At 42.5% G+C, this 24,729-nt stretch overlaps 1 protein-coding gene across 1 annotated transcript in view; it reads left to right on the forward strand.

Annotated features, from left to right (window-relative positions):
• The window catches only part of LOC311109818 (phosphorylase b kinase regulatory subunit alpha, liver isoform-like), a 30,529-nt gene extending 6,103 nt beyond the window's left edge, over positions 1 to 24,426 (forward strand). The window contains exons 10-30 of the mRNA XM_084152815.1: positions 251 to 304; positions 1,012 to 1,134; positions 1,390 to 1,485; positions 1,693 to 1,800; positions 1,921 to 1,999; positions 2,280 to 2,414; positions 2,500 to 2,609; positions 4,000 to 4,144; positions 4,462 to 4,540; positions 4,706 to 4,848; positions 5,029 to 5,199; positions 11,837 to 11,964; positions 12,106 to 12,244; positions 12,723 to 13,036; positions 13,198 to 13,327; positions 14,377 to 14,478; positions 14,659 to 14,777; positions 20,823 to 20,876; positions 21,307 to 21,540; positions 22,083 to 22,283; positions 22,759 to 24,426. Coding sequence (XP_084008941.1) covers positions 251 to 304; positions 1,012 to 1,134; positions 1,390 to 1,485; positions 1,693 to 1,800; positions 1,921 to 1,999; positions 2,280 to 2,414; positions 2,500 to 2,609; positions 4,000 to 4,144; positions 4,462 to 4,540; positions 4,706 to 4,848; positions 5,029 to 5,199; positions 11,837 to 11,964; positions 12,106 to 12,244; positions 12,723 to 13,036; positions 13,198 to 13,327; positions 14,377 to 14,478; positions 14,659 to 14,777; positions 20,823 to 20,876; positions 21,307 to 21,540; positions 22,083 to 22,283; positions 22,759 to 22,932 — 2,838 coding nt within the window. The 3' untranslated portion in view covers positions 22,933 to 24,426. The remainder of the gene's footprint in view (positions 1 to 250; positions 305 to 1,011; positions 1,135 to 1,389; positions 1,486 to 1,692; positions 1,801 to 1,920; positions 2,000 to 2,279; positions 2,415 to 2,499; positions 2,610 to 3,999; positions 4,145 to 4,461; positions 4,541 to 4,705; positions 4,849 to 5,028; positions 5,200 to 11,836; positions 11,965 to 12,105; positions 12,245 to 12,722; positions 13,037 to 13,197; positions 13,328 to 14,376; positions 14,479 to 14,658; positions 14,778 to 20,822; positions 20,877 to 21,306; positions 21,541 to 22,082; positions 22,284 to 22,758) is intronic.
• The last annotated feature ends 303 nt before the right edge of the window (positions 24,427 to 24,729 follow it).

Below are 24,729 nucleotides of genomic sequence, written 5' to 3' on the forward strand. Positions count from 1 at the left end.
TAGGAGCCTGTCTAGGTTTGACCACAGACACCGTGAGATCATCTCCAAGCTACAGGTAGATAGGAGCCTGTCTAGGTTTGACCACAGACACACTTTAGGGGCTAGTTGATTCCCAGACTCAGATGAAGCCTAGTCCTGGACTATAAAGGATGTACATGGGAAACCTCCATTTAAAAGTGCTTTTTGTCCAGGGCTAGGCTTAATGGTGCTCTAGAATGATGTTTCTAAATGACTACATTCTCTCCCCCAGGGACGCTATGGCTGCTGCCGTTTCATCAGAGATGGATACAGATGCCCAAGAGAGGTACTGTAAAGGTTTTTATGTTTTTCTCCTTATTGTGTGAAATAAGCTAGATTTTCATCCAATGGTCTTGTATCTGCGCTCTAGCCAACAGCTGGCAGATAGAGTGTGGGTAGGCTAGTCTACATGATGATATTATTATGGATAAGAGTGAAAATATTGTTATTTGTCAAATGGCAGCCAAGCATCGATCATCATGGCACCAGAATAAGACCCTTGATATTTATTGGAAAGGAGCATCTTTCACCACCCTGTGAAGTTCATCATAACTTTATTATTTCATCTGTAGCCTAATAAACTGCATGCTTTCCCGAGTCATAGTGGGAGGACCACACAACATATCATCGCGTGACTCCAAGTTTACTTCGATATGATAGTTATTATATCAATATTTGCGCATAAAAGCGTTTCCACTGCCATTTCCTGCATAATTAATTTTACTGACACAAAAAGATCCCACCATGTCAAACAAACAAATGATCTCTCTGCATTAATAAAATTACACCGAAACGTCCTGTTTCCATCACCGCTGTCGTGATGGAAACGTGGTTACAGATAAAACAGTATAACTTAAAGGAAAAATCCACTTAAAATCTTTTGGTATTTTTTTCATTTGTCCACAAAGTATCACTTTCCACATCATCATGATGATGCGTTTAGCCTTGTTCTTTTAGATAATAAATATTTCCATGTCTGTCTGTCTGTCTCAGGACCCGTCCCGTCTCCACTATGACCCAGCTGAGCTCAAGCTGTTTGAGAATATAGAATGTGAATGGCCAGTGTTCTGGACCTACCTCATTCTGGACGGCATCTTCAGTGGAGACCTAGTACAGGTGTGTGTGTAGCAGTGTTGGTTCCGTCTCTCTCCTTGCCCCAACCTGGGACCCTCTGAACACATCCACATGTGTCACCCATGAAGCATCGTTACCTGTCACTCCACAAAAGCTGTGGCCGATTCAGAGCAAAGGAAACAACTACTTCTAGGTCTCAGAGCGGGTGACGTCACCAAGCTATCTGTCAGACCGCTAGACCACCCCAGGCAACGTGTCTGTATGTATAACATGTTCCTTCCTGGTTCCTGGCTCCAGGTGCAGGAGTACAGAGATGCTCTGGAAGAAGTCCTGATCAGAGGGAAGCCCGGGATCCGCCTGATGCCTGAGCTCTACGCCGTCCCACCTGAAAAGGTATCGCCATGGTCCTTTGAATACAACTTTATGTGTAAATTGGAAATCCGTCTTTCTTCGGGGCCACGTCAACTTGACTCTTTACTCCTGCCAATATGGGCTGTGAAGAAGTAACAGTTTACACTTGCTAACCTTTTCAATCTTGATAAGGAACAACATCCATACAACTAAGTGAGGAATACAGTAAATGTGTGGTGTTTCCCTCAGATGGAGGAAGAGTACGGGAACCCTCACTCTGTGGACAGAGTGGCTGTGGGCCAGTGCCCTCACATGTGGGGACAGTCCCTCTACATTGTTAGCTCTCTGCTGGCTGAGGTAAAAATATTCTGCTGTCGTCTTATAATAGATTGATCCTATCTCTGTCTACCACAGTGAGGTGTTGGTTGGTGGCTTAGTCTTCTCTACCTCACTGTTCTTTCTGTCTGTTCCTCCAAGGGATTCCTCGCCCCTGGAGAGATCGACCCTCTCAACAGGCGATTCTCCACCAATTTCAAGCCGGACGTAGTTGTACAAGGTTTGCAGCATGTCTAATTTCCTCTCTTGCAGGCGGGAAGACATTTGACATCCTTTAACTGTAGAAATATTATAACGCTATAGACTCCTTATTTCATTAACTTGCTTTGTTAGGATAATTTGCTCTGTGGTCAGGGTTGCGTATATGATATTTCCCTTTCTCTTTTGAGTGTGTGTGTATGTGCATGTACGTGCCTTCGTGTGTGTGTGTGTGTGTGCGTGTGTGTGTGCGTGCGTGCGTGCGTGCGTGTGTGTGTGTGTGTGTGTGTGTGTATTATCAGTGTGTGTGTTAGCGGAGTCGAAGGAGATCCAGGAGTTGCTGAGGGATGATGGAATAGAGGTCCAGACCATCTCTGAGGTCCATCCCATCAGGGTCATGCCTGCTCGCATCCTCAGCCACGTCTACGTCAAACTGGGTACAGTTACAACTACTTAGAAAGGCTTCATAGAGCATTCATAAAGCCTTCATAAGCACTACATAGCTAATGACTTGTTTCACAGGAAGCTGCAAGAAGTTGAGTCTGAGCGGGAGGCCATATAGGCACATTGGAGTTCTGGGAACCTCGAAATTCTACCAGATCCGGAACCGCACCTACACGTTCACCCCTCAGGTGACATACCTTGTTCTTACCTTATGACAGTAGAGGTCCTATCTCCCTAAATGCTCTTGTTAAATCCTAATCTAGCACACCTAGGACTGTATCCACAAAGCAGGAATCCTGTTAAAACCTGTTTTAAGACTAAAAATCTCCCAGCTCAGAGTAGGTTTTAGGATGATGTTAAGACAATGCCCAGACAAACTTTGAGCCAGGAGTAAAATCAACTCATGAAAGTTTATCTCAGCTGGTAATCACGACAGTTTGAGGTACCGCAAAGGAAAGGAAGTGATGACGCTCATTTACATTGTTGCAAATGATTGGGAATAACCAATCGCGATGAGGCATCGCCAGCTGTGAACTCTATAAACTTCAGACAACCACGGTGAACGTGACTGTACATCAAATGTTGCCATGGTAAAACATTTGATATATGTACACTGAGTATACCATACATTAGAAACACCTTCCTAATATTGAGTTGCACCCCCCCTTTTGCCCTCAGAACAGCCTCGATTCGATGGGGGATGGACTCTACAAGGTGTCGAAAGCGTTCCACAGAGATGCTGGCCCATGTTGACTCCAATGCTTCCCACAGTTGTGTCAAGTTGGCTGGATGTTCTTTGGGTGGTGGACCATTCTTGATACACACGGGAAACTGTTGAGCGTGAAAAACCCAGCAGCGTTGCAGTTTTTGACACAAACCGGTGCGCCTGGCACCTACTACCATACCCCGTTCAAAGGCACTTACATATTTTTTCTTGCCCATTCACCCTCTGAATGGCACACATACACAATCCATGTCTCAATTGTCTCAAGGCTTACACATCCTTGTTTAACCTGTCTCCTCCCCTTCATCTACACTGATTGAAGTGGATTTAACAGGTGACATCAATAAGGGATCGTAACTTTCACCTGGATTCACCTGGTCAGTCTATGTCATGGAAAGAGCAGGTGTTCTTAATGTTTTGTACACTCAGTGTATATATATTTGGATACGGCCCCTGATTCTACTAATGATCTGCTCATCAAGACCTTGATTAGCTGAATCAGGTGTGTTTGTGTAGTGCGGAATCAGGTGTGTTTGGGCTGGAGCAGTAGTGTTGGCCATCTCTCTCTGTCTCTCCTCTCCTTTAGCTGAATCAGGTGTGCTTGGGCTGGAGCAGTAGTGTTGGCCATCTTTCACTGTCTCTCCTCTCCTTTAGCTGAATCAGGTGTGCTTGGGCTGGAGCAGTAGTGTTGGCCATCTCTCACTGTCTCTCCTCTCCTTTAGTTCCTGGACCAGCATCACTTCTACCTGGCTCTGGACAACCATCTCTCTGTCTCTCCTCTCATTTAGTTCCTGGACCGGCATCACTTCTACCTGGCTCTGGACAACCATCTCTCTGTCTCTCCTCTCCTTTAGTTCCTGGACCAGCATCACTTCTACCTGGCTCTGGACAACCAGATGATAGTGGAGATGCTGAGGACGGAGCTTTCCTATCTCTCCTCCTCCTGGAGGATGACCGGACGCCCTACCCTCACCTTCCCCATCACACACAGCATGCTGGGTAAATACCCTCACCTTCCCATCACACACAGCATGCTGGGTAAATACCCTCACCTTCCCATCACACACAGCATGCTGGGTAAATACCCTCCCCTTCCCCATCATACACAGCATGCAATACTCTGTGTTGTTTGTGTGACTTTTGATTAAGTCTATCCCTGGACTAAACATTTATTTAAATGTAGATTCAAGGCTTAATCTGTGTCTGGGAAACTGGCCCTTGCTGGGCAACTCAATTATGTATGGGACAAACAAAGTTGATTGATTGATTGGTTGGTTGATTAATTGATTGAATCATGTTTCCCTTGTTGTCCCCAGTGGATGATGGCGAGATCATCGACCCGTGTATCCTGTCCACTCTGAGGAAGCTGCAGGATGGATACTTTGGAGGGGCAAGGTCAGACTGACTCTCTTCCATTTTTAAATGCACTCATCTTAAGAGAGCTCTCTGGATGTTTAGAGAAGGAAATGCCAGGCTCCTCTTTTTATGTCACTACATCCCTGGTTGTAAAAGCTCCAGTGATGTCCTATTTGGTTCCATTCCATCTTGTGTGTTCTGCAGGGTTCAGATGGCCAACATCTCCAGCTTCCAGACTACCTCGTTCCACACAGAGCTCAGCTTCCTCGACGGAGACACTGATGACGACCTGCTGGAGGAGGAAGAAGAAGATGGGGAAGATGAAGAGGAAGGTTATGTCCCCTCAGGTACGTCAGCCATGGTGTGTGTGTGTGTCTGTATAGGTCATTTGTGTGTGTGTGTGTGTGTCTGTATAGGTCATTGGTGTGTGTGTGTGCGTTTGTATTTGTGCTTGCATGTTTGTGCTTGTGGCATGTATGTAATATCATATTGCTGAGTCTACATTAAACACCCCCCCCCCCCTTCAGGCAGCTCTAAGGGCATGTTTGACCACTACCTCAGCCAGCTAATGCAGAGCACAGCCACCAAATGTCATCTGCCTCCCATCCAGAGGGGGCAGCACCACGTGTTTAGTGCTGAACACACCACCAGAGACATCCTCTCCTTCATGGCCCAGGTCCAAGGCCTCAACATGCCTAGTAAGTTATCATCATCCACATTTACTGTTTCTTTTGTTCATGAAGTGTTAGGTTTAGGGTTAGGTTTAGGCTTAGGGTTAGGTTTAGGGTTAGGTTTAGGCTTAAGGAAGCCCTTTGCTCCAATAAGAGGAAGGAGGAAGGAATAAGTCAAGTCCAGTATATAAAATCCAGAGGATGGTTGGTACTCTGTTGGTTTCTACTGTATGGTACTCTGTTGGTTTCTACTGTATGGTACTCTGTTGGTTTCTACTGTATGGTACTCTGGTTTCTACTGTATGGTACTCTGGTTTCTACTGTATGGTACTCTGGTTTCTACTGTCTGGTACTCTGTTGGTTTCTACTGTATGATACTCTGTTGGTTTCTACTGTATGGTACTCTGTTGGTTTCTACTGTATGGTACTCTGTTGGTTTCTACTGTATGGTACTCTGGTTTCTACTGTATGGTACTCTGGTTTCTACTGTATGGTACTCTGGTTTCTACTGTATGGTACTCTGTTGGTTTCTACTGTGTGGTACTCTGTTGGTTTCTACTGTATGGTACTCTGGTTTCTACTGTATGGTACTCTGTTTGTTTCTACTGTATGGTATTCTGTTGGTTTCTACTCTATGGTACTCTGTTTGTTTCTACTGTATGGTACTCTGTTGGTTTCTACTGTATGATACTCTGTTGGTTTCTACTGTATGGTACTCTGTTGGTTTCCACTGTATGGTACTCTGTTGGTTTCTACTGTATGATACTCTGTTGGTTTCCACTGTATGGTACTCTGTTGGTTTCTACTGTATGGCACTCTGTTGGTTTCTACTGTATGGTACTCTGTTGGTTTCTACTGTATGGCACTCTGTTGGTTTCTACTGTATGATACTCTGTTGGTTTCTACTGTATGGTACTCTGTTGGTTTCTACTGTATGATACTCTGTTGGTTTCTACTGTATGGTACTCTGTTGGTTTCCACTGTATGGTACTCTGTTGGTTTCTACTGTATGATACTCTGTTGGTTTCTACTGTATGGCACGCTGTTGGTTTCTACTGTATGGTACTCTGTTGGTTTCTACTGTATGGCACTCTGTTGGTTTCTACTGTATGGTACTCTGTTGGTTTCTACTGTATGGTACTCTGTTGGTTTCTACTGTATGATACTCTGTTGGTTTCCACTGTATGGTACTCTGTTGGTTTCCACTGTATGGTACTCTGTTGGTTTCTACTGTATGGTACTCTGTTGGTTTCTACTGTATGGCACTCTGTTGGTTTCTACTGTATGGTTGGTACTCTGTTGGTTTCTACTGTATGGCACTCTGTTGGTTTCTACTGTATGGTTGGTACTCTGTTGGTTTCAACTGTATGGTTGGTACTCTGTTGGTTTCTACTGTATGGTTGGTACTCTGTTTGTTTCTACTGTATGGTACTCTGTTGATTTCTACTGTATGGTACTCTGTTGGTTTCTACTGTATGGTACTCTGTTGGTTTCTACTGTATGGTACTCTGGTTTCTACTGTATGGTACTCTGTTGGTTTCTACTGTATGGTACTCTGTTGGTTTCCACTGTATGGTACTCTGTTGGTTTCTACTGTATGGTACTCTGTTGGTTTCTACTGTATGGTACTCTGGTTTCTACTGTCTGGTACTCTGTTGGTTTCTACTGTATGATACTCTGTTTGTTTCTACTGTATGGTACTCTGTTGGTTTTCACTGTATGGTACTCTGTTGGTTTCTACTGTATGGCACTCTGTTGGTTTCTACTGTATGGTTGGTACTCTGTTGGTTTCTACTGTATGGCACTCTGTTGGTTTCTACTGTATGGTTGGTACTCTGTTGGTTTCAACTGTATGGTTGGTACTCTGTTGGTTTCTACTGTATGGTTGGTACTCTGTTTGTTTCTACTGTATGGTACTCTGTTGATTTCTACTGTATGGTACTCTGTTGGTTTCTACTGTATGGTACTCTGTTGGTTTCTACTGTATGGTACTCTGGTTTCTACTGTATGGTACTCTGTTGGTTTCCACTGTATGGTACTCTGTTGGTTTCTACTGTATGGTACTCTGTTGGTTTCTACTGTATGGTACTCTGGTTTCTACTGTATGGTACTCTGGTTTCTACTGTATGGTACTCTGTTGGTTTCTACTGTATGGTTGGTACTCTGTTTGTTTCTACTGTATGGTACTCTGTTGGTTTCTACTGTATGGTACTCTGGTTTCTACTGTATGGTACTCTGGTTTCTACTGTATGGTACTCTGTTGGTTTCTACTGTATGGTTGGTACTCTGTTTGTTTCTACTGTATGGTACTCTGTTGGTTTCTACTGTATGGTACTCTGGTTTCTACTGTATGGTACTCTGGTTTCTACTGTATGGTACTCTGGTTTCTACTGTATGGTACTCTGGTTTCTACTGTCTGGTACTCTGTTGGTTTCTACTGTATGGCACTCTGTTGGTTTCTACTGTATGGTACTCTGTTGGTTTCTACTGTATGGTACTCTGTTGGTTTCTACTGTATGATACTCTGTAGGTTTCTACTGTATGGTACTCTGTTGGTTTCCACTGTATGGTACTCTGTTGGTTTCTACTGTATGGTACTCTGTTGGTTTCTACTGTATGGTACTCTGTTGGTTTCTACTGTATGGTACTCTGGTTTCTACTGTCTGGTACTCTGTTGGTTTCTACTGTATGATACTCTGTTTGTTTCTACTGTATGGTACTCTGTTGGTTTTCACTGTATGGTACTCTGTTGGTTTCTACTGTATGGCACTCTGTTGGTTTCTACTGTATGGTTGGTACTCTGTTGGTTTCTACTGTATGGCACTCTGTTGGTTTCTACTGTATGGTTGGTACTCTGTTGGTTTCTACTGTATGGTTGGTACTCTGTTGGTTTCTACTGTATGGTTGGTACTCTGTTTGTTTCTACTGTATGGTACTATGTTGATTTCTACTGTATGGTACTCTGTTTGTTTCTACTGTATGGTACTCTGTTGGTTTCTACTGTATGGTACTCTGGTTTCTACTGTCTGGTACTCTGTTGGTTTCTACTGTATGGTACTCTGTTGGTTTCCACTGTATGGTACTCTGTTGGTTTCTACTGTCTGGTACTCTGTTGGTTTCTACTGTATGGTACTCTGGTTTCTACTGTATGGTACTCTGGTTTCTACTGTATGGTACTCTGTTGGTTTCTACTGTATGGTTGGTACTCTGTTGGTTTCTACTGTATGGTTGGTACTCTGTTTGTTTCTACTGTATGGTACTCTGGTTTCTACTGTATGGTACTCTGGTTTCTACTGTATGGTACTCTGGTTTCTACTGTCTGGTACTCTGTTGGTTTCTACTGTATGGTACTCTGTTGGTTTCCACTGTATGGTACTCTGGTTTCTACTGTATGGTACTCTGTTGGTTTCTACTGTATGGTTGGTACTCTGTTTGTTTCTACTGTATGGTACTCTGTTGGTTTCTACTGTATGGTACTCTGGTTTCTACTGTATGGTACTCTGGTTTCTACTGTATGGTACTCTGGTTTCTACTGTATGGTACTCTGGTTTCTACTGTCTGGTACTCTGTTGGTTTCTACTGTATGGCACTCTGTTGGTTTCTACTGTATGGTACTCTGTTGGTTTCTACTGTATGGTACTCTGTTGGTTTCTACTGTATGATACTCTGTAGGTTTCTACTGTATGGTACTCTGTTGGTTTCCACTGTATGGTACTCTGTTGGTTTCTACTGTATGGTACTCTGTTGGTTTCTACTGTATGGTACTCTGTTGGTTTCTACTGTATGGTACTCTGGTTTCTACTGTCTGGTACTCTGTTGGTTTCTACTGTATGATACTCTGTTTGTTTCTACTGTATGGTACTCTGTTGGTTTTCACTGTATGGTACTCTGTTGGTTTCTACTGTATGGCACTCTGTTGGTTTCTACTGTATGGTTGGTACTCTGTTGGTTTCTACTGTATGGCACTCTGTTGGTTTCTACTGTATGGTTGGTACTCTGTTGGTTTCTACTGTATGGTTGGTACTCTGTTGGTTTCTACTGTATGGTTGGTACTCTGTTTGTTTCTACTGTATGGTACTATGTTGATTTCTACTGTATGGTACTCTGTTTGTTTCTACTGTATGGTACTCTGTTGGTTTCTACTGTATGGTACTCTGGTTTCTACTGTCTGGTACTCTGTTGGTTTCTACTGTATGGTACTCTGTTGGTTTCCACTGTATGGTACTCTGTTGGTTTCTACTGTATGGTACTCTGTTGGTTTCTACTGTATGGTACTCTGGTTTCTACTGTATGGTACTCTGGTTTCTACTGTATGGTACTCTGTTGGTTTCTACTGTATGGTTGGTACTCTGTTGGTTTCTACTGTATGGTTGGTACTCTGTTTGTTTCTACTGTATGGTACTCTGGTTTCTACTGTATGGTACTCTGGTTTCTACTGTATGGTACTCTGGTTTCTACTGTCTGGTACTCTGTTGGTTTCTACTGTATGGTACTCTGTTGGTTTCCACTGTATGGTACTCTGTTGGTTTCTACTGTCTGGTACTCTGTTGGTTTCTACTGTCTGGTACTCTGTTGGTTTCTACTGTCTGGTACTCTGTTGGTTTCTACTGTATGGTACTCTGTTGGTTTCTACTGTATGGTACTCTGTTGGTTTCTACTGTATGGTACTCTGGTTTCTACTGTATGGTACTCTGGTTTCTACTGTCTGGTACTCTGTTTGTTTCTACTGTATGGTACTCTGTTGGTTTCTACTGTATGGTACTCTGTTGGTTTCTACTGTATGGTACTCTGTTGGTTTCTACTGTATGGTACTCTGTTGGTTTCTACTGTATGGTACTCTGTTGGTTTCTACTGTATGGTACTCTGTAGGTTTCTACTGTATGGTACTCTGTTGGTTTCTACTGTATGGTACTCTGTTGGTTTCCACTGTATTACATTTACATTTTAGTCATTTAGCAGACGCTCTTATCCAGAGCGACTTACAGGAGCAATTAGGGTTAAGTGCCTTGCTCAAGGGCACATCAACAGATTTTTCACCTAGTCGGCTCGGGGATTAGAACCAGCGACCTTTCGGTTACTGGCACAACACTCTTAACCACTAAGCTACCTGCCGCCCCTGCCGCTACCTGCATTCAACTGAAATGTCTTCCGCATTTAACCCCACCCCTCAGAGAGGTGCGGGGGGGCTGCCATAATCGACATCCATGTCATCGGCACCCAATGCTAAGGCTTGTGCTGCAGTCAGAAACATAAATGATTCTAGCTAGTTCATTGCTGGAGTGAGTAACTGACGGCATAAATAATGAGGAAGTTAATTAGCGGGGATAGCTTTGTCTCGACTCTGGTGTGGCTGGGGTGATAATCCACAGAGAGAAACTGGCTACAGGAACAAAACTGCCTGCTTTACCTTTCCTGCCAAAAGCTTAAACTGATGAGGGAAAACAATTGCCAGATGAACACCCCGTCCTATCAGCACATCTACAACAAACATCATCTGCAACTCCAAAGACTGATCAAGGCTGAAACAAAAACCTCTAGAGACCACAAGCCTTAAAATGAAACTCAGAAATAGTGTAGAAAAAAGGAAATCCAGTTTAAAAATATTTGATTCAAAATAAAATGTTTATGCCCACATCAGGTGGTCATTTTGAGGAGTGCCCAAAATTTTGACAAGGCGTAAAGTATCTAGGGGACCAGGATGGTGCATCCCCTTCACCGGTGACACTCAAGCTGGACTTGAGGACAGATGTTCTAAATAGTCAGATGGATGCTGAGGTCCTAGTCCTGCTCCATGGGTGGTACTCTGTATGGTCTGTATGGTACTCTGGTTTCTGTATGGTACTCTGGTTTCTACTGTATGGTACTCTGTTGGTTTCTACTGTATGGTACTCTGGTTTCTACTGTATGGTACTCTGATTTCTACTGTCTGGTACTCTGTTGGTTTCTACTGTATGGTACTCTGTAGATTTCTACAGTATGGTACTCTGTTGGTTTCTACTGTATGGTACTCTGTTGGTTTCTACTGTATGATACTCTGTTGGTTTCCACTGTATGGTACTCTGGTTTCTACTGTATGGTACTCTGTTGGTTTCCACTGTATGGTACTCTGTAGGTTTCTACTGTATGGTACTCTGTAGGTTTCTACTGTATGGTACTCTGTTGGTTTCCACTGTATGGTACTCTGTTGGTTTCTACTGTATGGTACTCTGTTGGTTTCTACTGTATGGTACTCTGTAGGTTTCTACTGTATGGTACTCTGTTGGTTTCTACTGTATGGTACTCTGTTGGTTTCCACTGTATGGTACTCTGGTTTCTACTGTATGGTACTCTGTTGGTTTCTACTGTATGGTACTCTGGTTTCTACTGTATGGTACTCTGATTTCTACTGTCTGGTACTCTGTTGGTTTCTACTGTATGGTACTCTGTAGGTTTCTACAGTATGGTACTCTGTTGGTTTCTACTGTATGGTACTCTGTTGGTTTCTACTGTATGATACTCTGTTGGTTTCCACTGTATGGTACTCTGGTTTCTACTGTATGGTACTCTGTTGGTTTCCACTGTATGGTACTCTGTAGGTTTCTACTGTATGGTACTCTGTAGGTTTCTACTGTATGGTACTCTGTTGGTTTCCACTGTATGGTGAGTGTTGTGTTGTTTCTTACAGAGGCCTCCATGTATCTTCCTATGACTCCCATCATGAACAAGCACCGTAAATCCCTCAACCTACTGCACGTGCCCCAGCACACACCACTCCAACCACACCACCACACACCACATCAACAACAGGCCAAGGTCAGTTGGTCTACGCGAACAACAAACGCCAACACTGTCTTTCTGCTGCATCTGTGTGTTTGGATCCTCTAATGAGTGTGTGTGCATGCATACATGTGTGTATTTGTGTGTGTCTGTGTTTCTCTGTATCCTTGCTCTCAGGCCCCCAGTATTGCAGACCTCCACCTGCCGCGGGACTCCCAGGGTAACACAGACTTTGGGTCTCTGGTGAGACAGTTGAAGGAGTGTCCCACACTGCAAGACCAGGCAGACATCCTCTACATCCTCTGTGTCATGAAAGGTTCTGATTTAGATCAGGGTTGGACAAACCTTTTGGCTCCAGGGCCCATTCGGGCAGCACATATTTTTGGGGGACCGATTTGTTTGTCAAAATCAATTTGCGGGCCAGAAAAAGGGCAGTTATTTGAAAACGTATAGGTCTATTATAATTTCTACATACTCTCTATCTAGTTGTAGGCGTTCACGTGTGGCCTGTAGTGTTTAAACAAAAATAATTAATAATAATAATTTACCCCATTTTTTGTTTTACTCAAACCTCCCGCGGGCCGGATCGAATGGGCCATATTTTTCCCACCTCTGGATTAGATGATGGACGTGTTGGGTTGAATTGAATTTAATCTTTGAATTTAATCAAATTTAATTTAATTCTCTACATGTTTAGGTTTGAATTACACTAAATTGACTCCTCAAGTTGAATTGAATTGACTCCTCAGGTTGAATTGAACTGAATGACAATGTAATCCTCTCCATCCTGAAAGGTGCTGACTGGATGGTAGACGTGGGGGGTCAGGGCGGGGTCAGTGTGAGGTGCCTCCTGGAGGAGCTGTATGTCCAGGCTGGGGCCAACAAGGAGTGGGGTCTGATCAGATACATCTCTGGTATCCTGAGAAAGAGAGTGGAGGTGCTGGCTGAGGCCTGTACAGATCTCATCTCCCACCACAAGCAGCTGACAGTGGGGCTACCACCTGAACCCAGGGAGAAGGTCATCTCGGCTCCTCTTCCTCCAGAAGAGCTCAACTCTCTGATCTATGAGGCCAGTGGGCAGGACATCAGCATCGCTGTGCTCACTCAGGTACAACTAATTAGAACTGTGATTATATAAGATGCCCATTTCCGTCAAAATGTCTCTGCCTGAAGCAAGTCTAGCTTGAGATGTAAAAGCAAACTTTCCTCCGTTGTGTAATAAGTCTCTGATGAAGGGAAAGTAGTGACTGCTGTATTGTGATGCTGCAGGAGATCATGGTGTACCTTGCCATGTACGTGCGCTCCCAGCCGGCTCTGTTTGGGGACATGCTGCGTCTCCGAATCGGACTCATCATGCAGGTGATGGCTACAGAGTTGGCCCGCAGTCTGCACTGCTCAGGTAGGGATCAGTCTGCACTGCTCAGGTAGGGTTCATTCTGCACTGCTCAGGTAGGGTTCAGTCTACACTGCTCAGGTAGGGTTCAGTCTACACTGCTCAGGTAGGGTTCAGTCTACACTGCTCAGGTAGGGTTCAGTCTACACTGCTCAGGTAGGGTTCAGTCTACACTGCTCAGGTAGGGTTCAGTCTACACTGCTCAGGTAGGGTTCATTCTGCACTGCTCAGGTAGGGTTCAGTCTACACTGCTCAGGTAGGGTTCAGTCTACACTGCTCAGGTAGGGTTCAGTCTACACTGCTCAGGTAGGGTTCATTCTGCACTGCTCAGGTAGGGTTCAGTCTACACTGCTCAGGTAGGGTTCAGTCTACACTGCTCAGGTAGGGTTCAGTCTACACTGCTCAGGTAGGGTTCAGTCTACACTGCTCAGGTAGGGTTCAGTCTACACTGCTCAGGTAGGGTTCAGTCTACACTGCTCAGGTAGGGTTCATTCTGCACTGCTCAGGTAGGGTTCAGTCTACACTGCTCAGGTAGGGTTCAGTCTACACTGCTCAGGTAGGGTTCAGTCTACACTGCTCAGGTAGGGTTCATTCTGCACTGCTCAGGTAGGGTTCAGTACTCAACACAACTCTTCTTAGAATGGTTAGAATATATCAGCTGTGTTCTGAAGGCCTCAGTAGACTCACCATCTGAATAGGGCTCTGGCAGTTCTTTCAGGTAGACCTGGTTGGTAGACGTGGTTGGTAGACGTGGTTGGTAGACCTGGTAGGTAGACCTGGTTAGTAGACCTGGTTAGTAGACCTGGTTGGTAGATCTGGTTAGTAGACCTGGTTGGTAGATCTGGTTGGTAGACCTGGTTGGTAGACCTGGTTGGTAGACCTGGTTGGTAGACCTGGTTGGTAGACCTGGTTGGTAGACCTGGTTGGTAGTAACACTACACTGTATTTGGGTGTTGAGCTGTATGGTCTTTAGTGTGGAAGTGCCTGGGGAGTTTTACAGGCCTTCCAGAGTCTTTACTCAGTGTTGCAGGCGTCTCTCTTTCTGTCCTCTGCAGGGGAGGAGGCCTCTGAGAGCCTGATGAACTTGAGTCCGTCAGACATGAAGAACCTGCTACACCACATCCTCAGTGGGAAGGAGTTCGGGGTGGAGAGGAGCAGTGAGTCTTTCCCAATCCCAAATCAACCCCTAGCCCCTACCCCTACATAGCCAACATTTGTAGTTTCTACAGTATTAATACATTTTCTGATTCCTCTTTGCAGGTGTTACTGGTATTGTACTGTTTTATTGAATCAAATGGATTGTTGTGCTGTCTCGGTCTTCCTCTCTCCTTTGTCAGTGCGTCCCATGCAGTCTTCAGCCACCAGCCCGGCTGTCTCCATCCATGAGCTGGGTCACACTGGAGCCACTAAGACAGAGCGCACCGGCATCCGCAAGCTGAAGACTGAGATCAAACGGGTATGGGTTACGTCAGCTGACTATTGCATGTCATGGAGAATATCTACATCAGGGGTCTCCAACAGGTCGATCACAAGCTACCAGTAGCTGCCAGCCCAACAATGAGTAGCTTGTATTTTTCACCTGTTCTGTCATAAGCAAAACTCACAAGTATTAGACAACTCAAGCTTCCGGCTACTATCCAATCAAATCCACATTGACATTCTACCACCCCTGGTTAGCCACAACTGTCTTAAAGCCAAACGGAACACAAGATCTGGCAATTCATTTCCAGCTAAATTGCCCCTGTATGTCTGTGTGGCGTGCGGGTTTGTCATTCACTTCGTGTAGCCAGTTACGGATCGTGTTAATTGTCTTCTGGGTAGACACAGAAAGACATTCCCCCAAGAAAATCAAGAAAACAGAATTTGGGAAAAAAAACAAAAAGAGTGCCTATTTGAAAGCTAGGAAAATATGTATGAGTAGCTCGCAACATGTTTCATAATTTAAAAGTAGCTCTCATGCTAGAAAAGGTTGGAGACCCCTGATTTCCTTTGACCTATAATTTAATCTAAATGTTAGTAAAGACCTAATGCTCTATAATTTAATTTAAAGGTTAGTAAAGACCTAATGCTCTATAGTTTAATCTAAAGGTTAGTAAAGACCTAATGCTCTATAATTTAATATAAAGGTTAGTAAAGACCTAATGCTCTATAATTTAATCTAAAGGTTAGTAAAGACATAATGCTCTATAATTTAATCTAAAGGTTAGTAAAGACATAATGCTCTATAATTTAATCTAAATGTTAGTAAAGACCTAATGCTCTATCATTTCATCTAAAGGTTAGTAAAGACCTAATGCTCTATAATTTAATCTAAATGTTAGTAAAGACCTAATGCTCTATAATTTCATCTAAAAGTTAGTAAAGACCTAATGCTCTATCATTTCATCTAAAGGTTAGTAAAGACCTAATGCTCTAGAATTTAATCTAAAGGTTAGTAAAGACCTAATGCTCTAATTTAATCTAAAGGTTAGTAAAGACCTAATGCTCTATAATTTAATCTAAATGTTAGTAGACCTAATGCTCTATAATTTAATCTAAAGGTTAGTAAAGACCTAATGCTCTATAATTTAATCTAAAGGTTAGGAAAGACCTAATGCTCTATAATTTAATCTAAATGTTAGTAAAGACCTAATGCTCTAATTTAATCTAAAGGTTAGTAATGACCTAATGCTCTATAATTTAATCTAAAGGTCAGTAAAGACCTAATGCTGTATAATTTAATCTAAAGGTTAGGAAAGACCTAATGCTCTATAATTTAATCTAAATGTTAGTAAAGACCTAATGCTCTATCATTTCATCTAAAGGTTAGTAAAGACCTAATGCTCTATAATTTAATCTAAAGGTTAGTAAAGACATAATGCTCTATAATTTAATCTAAAGGTTAGTAAAGACATAATGCTCTATAATTTAATCTAAATGTTAGTAAAGACCTAATGCTCTATCATTTCATCTAAAGGTTAGTAAAGACCTAATGCTCTATAATTTAATCTAAAGGTTAGTAAAGACCTAATGCGCTATAATTTAATCTAATGGTTAGTAAAGACCTAATGCTCTATAATTTAATCTAAAGGTTAGTAAAGACCTAATGCTCTATAATTTCATCTAAATGTTAGTAAAGACCTAATGCTCTATAATTTAATGTAAAGGTTAGTAATGACCTAATGCTCTATAATTTAATCTAAAGGTTAGTAAAGACCTACAGTGAGGGAAAAAAGTATTTGATCCCCTGCTGATTTTGTACGTTTGCCCACTGACAAAGAAATGATCAGTCTATAATTTTAATGGTAGGTTTATTTGAACAGTGAGAGACAGAATAACAACAAAAACATCCAGAAAAACGCATGTCAAAAATTGTATAACTTGATTAGCATTTTAATGAGGGAAATTAGTATTTCAATCAGAAAGATTTCTGGCTACCAGGTGTATTTTATACAGGTAACGAGCTGAGATTAGGAGTGCACTCTTAAAGGGAGTGCTCCTAATCTCAGCTTGTTACCTGTATAAAAGACACCGTCCACAGAAGCAATCAATCAGATTCCAAACTCTCCACCATGGCCAAGACCAAAGAGCTCTCCAAGGATGTCAGGGACAAGATTGTAGACCTACACAAGGCTGGAATGGGCTACAAGACCATCGCCAAGCAGCTTGGTGAGAAGGTGACAACAGTTGGTGTGATTATTCGCAAATGGAAGAAACACAAAAGAACTGTCAATCTCCCTCGGCCTGGGGCTCCATGCAAGATCTCACCTCGTGGAGTTGCAATGATCATGAGAACGGTGAGGAATCAGACCAGAACTACACGGGAGGATCTTGTCAATGATCTCAAGGCAGCTGGGACCATAGTCACCAAGAAAACAATTGGTAACACGCTACGCCGTGAAGGACTGAAATCATGCAGCACCCGCAAGGTCCCCCTGCTCAAGAAAGCACATACAGTGGGGAAAAAAAGTATTTAGTCAGCCACCAATTGTGCAAGTTCTCCCACTTAAAAAGATGAGAGAGGCCTGTAATTTTCATCATAGGTACACGTCAACTATGACAGACAAAATGAGGAAAAAAATTCCAGAAAATCACATTGTAGGATTTTTAATGAATTTATTGGCATATGATGGTGGAAAATAAGTATTTGATCAATAACAAAAGTTTCTCAATACTTTGTTATATACCCTTTGTTGGCAATGACACAGGTCAAACGTTTTCTGTAAGTCTTCACAAGGTTTTCACACACTGTTGCTGGTATTTTGGCCCATTCCTCCATGCAGATCTCCTCTAGAGCAGTGATGTTTTGGGGCTGTCGCTGGGCAACACAGACTTTCAACTCCCTCCAAAGATTTTCTATGGGGTTGAGATCTGGAGACTGGCTAGGCCACTCCAGGACCTTGAAATGCTTCTTACGAAGCCACTCCTTCGTTGCCCGGGCGGTGTGTTTGGGATCATTGTCATGCTGAAAGACCCAGCCACGTTTCATCTTCAATGCCCTTTCTGATGGAAGGAGGGTTTCACTCAAAATCTCACGATACATGGCCCCATTCATCTTTCCTTTACACGGATCAGTCGTCCTGGTCCCTTTGCAGAAAAACAGCCCCAAAGCATGATGTTTCCAACCCCATGCTTCACAGTAGGTATGGTGTTCTTTGGATGCAACTCAGCATTCTTTGTCCTCCAAACATGACGAGTTGAGTTTTTACCAAAAAGTTATATTTTGGTTTCATCTGACCATATGACATTCTCCCAATCCTCTTCTGGATCATCCAAATGCACTTCAGACGGGCCTGGACATGTACTGGCTTAAGCAGGGGGACACGTCTCGCACTGCAGGATTTGAGTCCCTGGCGGCGTAGTGTGTTACTGATGGTTGGCTTTGTTACTTTGGTCCCAGCTCTCTGCAGGTCATTCACTAGGTCCCCCCGTGTGGTTCTGGGATTTTTGCTCACCGTTCTTGTGATCATTTTGACCCCACGGGGTGAGATCTTGCGTGGAGCCCCAGATCGAGGGAGATTATCAGTGGTCTTGTATGTCTTCCATTTCCTAATAATTGCTCCCACAGTTGATTTCTTCAAACCAAGCTGCTTACCTATTGCAGATTCAGTCTTCCCAGCCTGGTGCAGGTCTACAATTTTGTTTTTGGTGTCCTTTGACAGCTCTTTGGTCTTGGCCATTGTGAAGTTTGGAGTGTGACTGTTTGAGGTTGTGGACAGGTGTATTTTATACTGATAACAAGTTCAAACAGGTGCCATTAATACAGGTAACGAGTGGAGGACAGAGGAGCCTCTGAAAGAAGAAGTTACAGGTCTGTGAGAGCCAGAAATCTTGCTTGTTTGTAGGTGACCAAATACTTATTTTCCACCATAATTTGCAAATAAATTCATTAAAAATCCTACAATGGGATTTTCTGGATTTTTTTTCCTCAATTTGTCTGTCATAGTTGACGTGTACCTATGATGAAAATTACAGGCCTCTCTCATCTTTTTAAGTGGGAGAACTTGCACAATTGGTGGCTGACTAAATACTTTTTTTCCCCACTGTATACAGGCCCGTCTGAAGTTTGCCAATGAACATCTGAATGATTCAGAGGAGAACTGGGTGAAAGTGTTGTGGTCAGATGAGACCAAAATCGAGCTCTTTGCCATCAACTCAACTCGCCGTGTTTGGAGGAGGAGGAATGCTGCCTATGACCCCAAGAACACCATCCCCACCGTCAAACATGGAGGTGGAAACATTATGCTTTGAGGGTGTTTTTCTGCTAAGGGGACAGGACAACTTCACCGCATCAAAGGGACAATGGACGGGGCCATGTACCGTCAAATCTTGGGTGAGAACCTCCTTCCCTCAGCCAGGGCATTGAAAATGGGTCGTGGATGGGGTATTCCAGCATGACAATGACCCAAAACACATGGCCAAGGGAACAAAGCAGTGGCTCAAGAAGAAGCACATTAAGGTCCTGGAGTGGCCTAGCCAGTCTCCAGACCTTAATCCCATAGAAAATCTGCGGAGGGAGCTGAAGGTTCGAGTTGCCAAACGTCAGGCTCGAAACCTTAATGACTTGGAGAAGATCTGCAAAGAGGAGTGGAACAAAATCCCTCCTGAGATGTGTGCAAACCTGGTGGCCAACTACAAGAAACGTCTGACCTCTGTGATTGCCAACAAGGGTTTTGCCACCAAGTACTAAGTCATGTTTTGCAGAGGGGTCAAATACTTATTTCCCTCATTAAAATGCAAATCAATTTATAACATTTTTGACATGCGTTTTTCTGGATTTCTTTGTTGTTATTCTGTCTCTCACTGTTCAAATTAACCTACCATTAAAATTATAGACTGATCATGTCTTTGTCAGTGGGCAAACGTACAAAATAAGCAGGGGATCAAATACATTTTTCCCTCACTGTAATGCTCTATAATTTAATCTAAAGGTTAGTAAAGACCTAATGCTCTATAATTTAATCTAAAGGTTAGTAAAGACCTAATGCTCTATAATTTAATCTAAAGGTTAGTAAAGACCTAATGCTCTATAATTTAATCTAAAGGTTAGTAAAGACCTAATGCGCTATAATTTAATCTAAAGGTTAGTAAAGACCTAATGCTCTATAATTTAATCTAAAGGTTAGTAAAGACCTAATGCTCTATAATTTAATCTAAAGGTTAGTAAAGAACTAATGCTGTATAATTTAATCTAAAGGTTAGTAAAGACCTAATACGCTATAATTTAATCTAAATGTTAAAGACCTAATGCTCTATAATTTAATCTAAAGGTTAGTAAAGACCTAATGCTCTATAATTTATTCTAAATGTTAGTAAAGACCTAATGCTATAATTTAATCTAAAGGTTAGTAAAGACCTAATGCTCTATAATTTAATCTAAAGGTTAGTAAAGACCTAATTCTCTATAATTTAATCTAAAGGTTAGTAAAAAGACCTAATGCTCTATAATTTAATCTAAAGGTTAGGAAAGACCTAATGCTCTATAATTTAATCTAAAGGTTAGTAAAGACCTAATGCTCTATAATTTAATCTAAATGTTAGTAAAGACCTAATGTTCTTTCTGTATGTTTGATATTAGTTAGACGATATGACGACCTAATGCTCTTTGTCTATAGTAGTAATAATGTTGTATGACTTGGTTCTGATTGCAGTTGGATGGCTCGTCTCGTCCGATCAGCGTGGGTTGAGTTTGTTAGAGTTAATAGGCATGTTGTCTCATCATCTCTAATCTCCACATCTAGACCATATGGAAGCAACCATTATAACATAACATGAAAGCACCAGCTGAAAGCCCATTCGTACCAGCTGTACTAGAATACAGTCAGTAGTGCCTTACGTCATGCTGTGCTGCTGATCGTGTTTGCCTGTTTCCTAGCCCACATCTTCAACTGTGTCTAATGTTTTATCATAATCTAAACTGTATTTACAAGGTGTGAGTTTGACTTTCTTTCACGTCATCATCCTCTCCTGGGTCTCTCCATAGATGAAAATATGACGTCTTCTCCGTGTTGTTCCTTTATAGATCTGTAACAGTGGTTATTCCATCAGCAGCAATGTCACCTCTCCCCGTTCCACGGTAAACCATCAACCATGTCTCCCTCATTATCCCATGTTCACTAAACCATGCAGATGAGGTTCACTCTGAATGGTTGTCTTTCTTTGTTACATTGCCTTATGCTTGCTGCACTAACATGTACTGGCCTGTAGCATGCTGGTGCCGTCATGGTAACATGTACTGGCCTGTAGCATGCTGGTGTCGTCATGGTAACATGTACTGGCCTGTAGCATGCCGGTGCCGTCATAGTAACATGTACTGGCCTGTAGCATGCTGGTGTCATCATGGTAACATGTACTGTATTTGATTCAAAGAAACAGGAAAACATAAGACTGTGTCTGGTAGAAGTCAGTGTCTGTATGTGCACATGTCTATGTCGTGTGTGTGTGTGTTTGTACCTCTGTGTGCGTACTGTGTACAAATATGAACACATCTCCCCCCCCCCCCGTAGCGTTGCAGCAGCCCCTCCACCCCCAGTGGTATCCTGTCCCCTGTAGGCCCCTGGGAGTCAGACAGCCACCTGCAGTGGGAGGAGCAGCAGGGCCAGTGGCTGAGGAGGAGACGGCTGGATGGGGCCATCAACAGGGTCCCTATGGGCTTCTACCAGAAGGTGTGGAAGATCCTGCAGAAGTGCCACGGCCTGTCAATAGATGGATACGTGCTGCCTTCCTCCACTACCAGAGAGGTATGTAGTGTCATGGCCTGTCAATAGATGGATACGTGCTGCCTTCCTCCACTACCAGAGAGGGATGTAGTCAAATCAATAGATTGATCGATCTCGATCAATGAAATTGTATTTATATAGCCCTTTTTACAACAACATTTATAATTTGCAGTAACCCCCCTAGGCCCCCAAAGAGCAGCATGGTGGCAAGGACCATCTCTCTGCCTACAGGCCAGAAGGCCACTGTGTTTCACCTTAAGAACAAATGTTGCTTCCTGTAATAATAGGAAATAAGATGGCCTTTCAGACTCTGCCTATGATTTGCACAGATAAATCCACTGATGGAGATTCTCTAGATTTAATCTGTGTCCGGGACACTGGCACTATAAATGTACCGTTCCGACTCTGACGTTGTGTTGTGTAGCTCAGTTGGTTAGGGTTGTGGGTTCGATTCCCACGGGGGGGGGGCAGTATGAAAAAATGTATGCACTCACTAACTGTAAGTCGCTCTGGATAAGAGCGTCTGCTAAATGACTCAAATGTAAATGTGTCCCTGCCTGCAGATGACAGAGGGTGAGATCAAGTTTGCAGTGCACGTGGAGTCTGTTCTGAACCACGTCCCCCAGCCAGAGTACAGACAGCTGCTGGTGGAGGCTGTGATGGTGCTCACCCTGGTGGCTGACATGGATGTGGACAACATCGGCGGAATCATCCTGATAGACCGCATTGTACACATGGCCAATGACCTCTTCTTACAGGACCAGGTAAGTCTGAGCCAGGAGCCTATTTACTGTTTCTGTAGCTTGATGTACAAGTACACCCCCTGGACAGGACACTAGTCTTTCGCTGAGCCTTAGAGAATCTGTAAGCAGCGATGCATTGAGTCCCATTTGTTAAGTGTTTGGTATGACTCGACCGGGGATCGAACCCCCAAGCTTCCAATCTCAGGGTGGAAACTCTTAACTTCAAGGCCACAGAGATGGTCACAAGAAAGTAATGTCCTATAAAGGGTTAATTCTGTAATGGTCCAGTTCAAGGACCTGGATGTATGACCTGTATTGTTGCCATATTATCGTTTGAGTAAACATGTTAACTATAGTCACGTGTCTCTGCCTGACTCGTCCATATGACTATCATAACGTAACCCACTTCTCAGTTTGGAGTAAGACCTATTCTATAACTAGACAAAATGATCAATATATATATATATATCTATCACGCATGTACTCTATGTTCCAGAGGTCCCATGGAGCCAATGAGTACTTCCTGGAGAAGGATCCAGCCACGGGGATATGTAACGTGTTCTATGACAGTGCCCCTAGTGGCAGCTACGGTACCATGACGTACCTCTCCAGGGCTGTGGTTACATACCTACATGACTTCCTGCCACAGTCTACCTGTCTCACGCAATGAAGTATTAGACTGGGCTTGTTGTAGAGCACTCTGTGGCCACACAGGCAGCTATCAAGAGAGACTAGTCGAGTAATGTATTATAGTGTGGGAAAAATCACTACTGCCTAATTCCGATTCTCCCCAAGTGTACACTTGTTCACTCCCATTCAAGGATTTAAAATCATTGGATTTAATTCTTGAAGGGGAGTGAATGAGTGCACTCTTCAGAGAGAAGGGGGGGGGGTCAGAGAAGGGGGAGAACTAGACTTAGGTAGGAAGTTGGATGGGGATTGACCTATGACCTATGACTAAGGTATTCACCACACACACACTCTACTCAAAGGAATTTTATTGCAGCTAATTGATTGAATATAATCAATAATATAGCAGGTTTGAAATTAAATATTAGTTTTTTTTATTTTGAGTGTTGGACTACACACTGTACTAAAATTATTTATTATTTTAATTTTAACATTTAATATATATGTGCAAATCAGATCTAGTTGTTTAGAACATCATCTAATATAATGACTGTATTTTTCCTAACCCTCTATTGTATCAGTGTCTCACCCTGTCTTGTGAGAACGTTGGTAAATTAACATATCCAGAAGTCACTATGCTATCCAGTGTTGAAGTACAGCAGCTGACTGTACCTTTAGTCCCACTGTAAAGTCCCATGTACCTCGCATGTTATCTGACGTGTTGCTCATCATCATCACGACTGTACGTGTCATAAATACATTTATCCATATGTACCTGGAGCATGTCAGCAATGCCTTTTATAGCTGCTAATGTGAATGTGTGGTTATCTGTGAAGTAAAATAATGACATTGTGATTCTATATAACACGGTGGAATCAGTCCAACAACGGTTCATCCCATTTTGAGGCGGCCATATTTCAGCCTTTTCGCAGTATACATTATGTACAACACTGTGTGTTAGTGTTAGACATTAGCATCACAGCAGGCGGATGGTCTGATAGGCTTATAGACCATAAACAAAGGGAGGATCTGTTCTGCCATTGGTTTATATTCCTACAAGGACAACTGAGGCTGAAACAGTTCTGTTTTTGTGTCTAACTTTATTTTTTTTAAAGAGTACATTTCCATAGAGACTATAAATATAGTGGATACATAGAATAATATATAAAAGCAGTAGTATGACCGTTTATATAACAGACTACAGTACAATTAATACTGTCACTTTAATAAAAAAAATATATTTGATATTCCTATGGACATGGCCATGAAATGACCATGTTAGAAGTCTGCAGTTGAGAACATTTTTACATTTGGACCAAGTTGAGAACATGTGGACCATGTTGAGAACATTTTGAGGGGATCAATTCTACTAATCTATTATAAAAGTCACCACGTTTTCATTATGTTTTTATTAATTAATTTGCATTACCTTGTAAAACAAGATGTAATCATTTGAGGGAAATATAATATATTGAAATGCTGTGTTAATCTAATAACATCAATTAAATCCATAAACTAATAATGTGTTCTTCTGGTTTCTCTTCAGCTACAGTGAGGGAAAAAAAGTATTTGATCCCCTGCTGATTTTGTATGTTTGCCCACTGACAAAGAAATGATCAGTCTATAATTTTAATGGTAGGTTTATTTGAACAGTGAGAGACAGAATAAATAAGAAAATATCCAGAAAAACGCATGTCAAAAATGTTATAAATTGATTTGCATTTTAATGAGGGAAATAAGTATTTGACCCCCTCTCAATCAGAAAGATTTCTGGCTACCAGGTGTATTTTATACAGGTAACGAGCTGAGATTAGGAGCACACTGTTAAAGGGAGTGC

The sequence above is a fragment of the Coregonus lavaretus genome (genome assembly GCF_964263955.1).
Source record: "Coregonus lavaretus genome assembly, chromosome: 35".
Classification (NCBI taxonomy): domain Eukaryota; kingdom Metazoa; phylum Chordata; class Actinopteri; order Salmoniformes; family Salmonidae; genus Coregonus; species Coregonus lavaretus.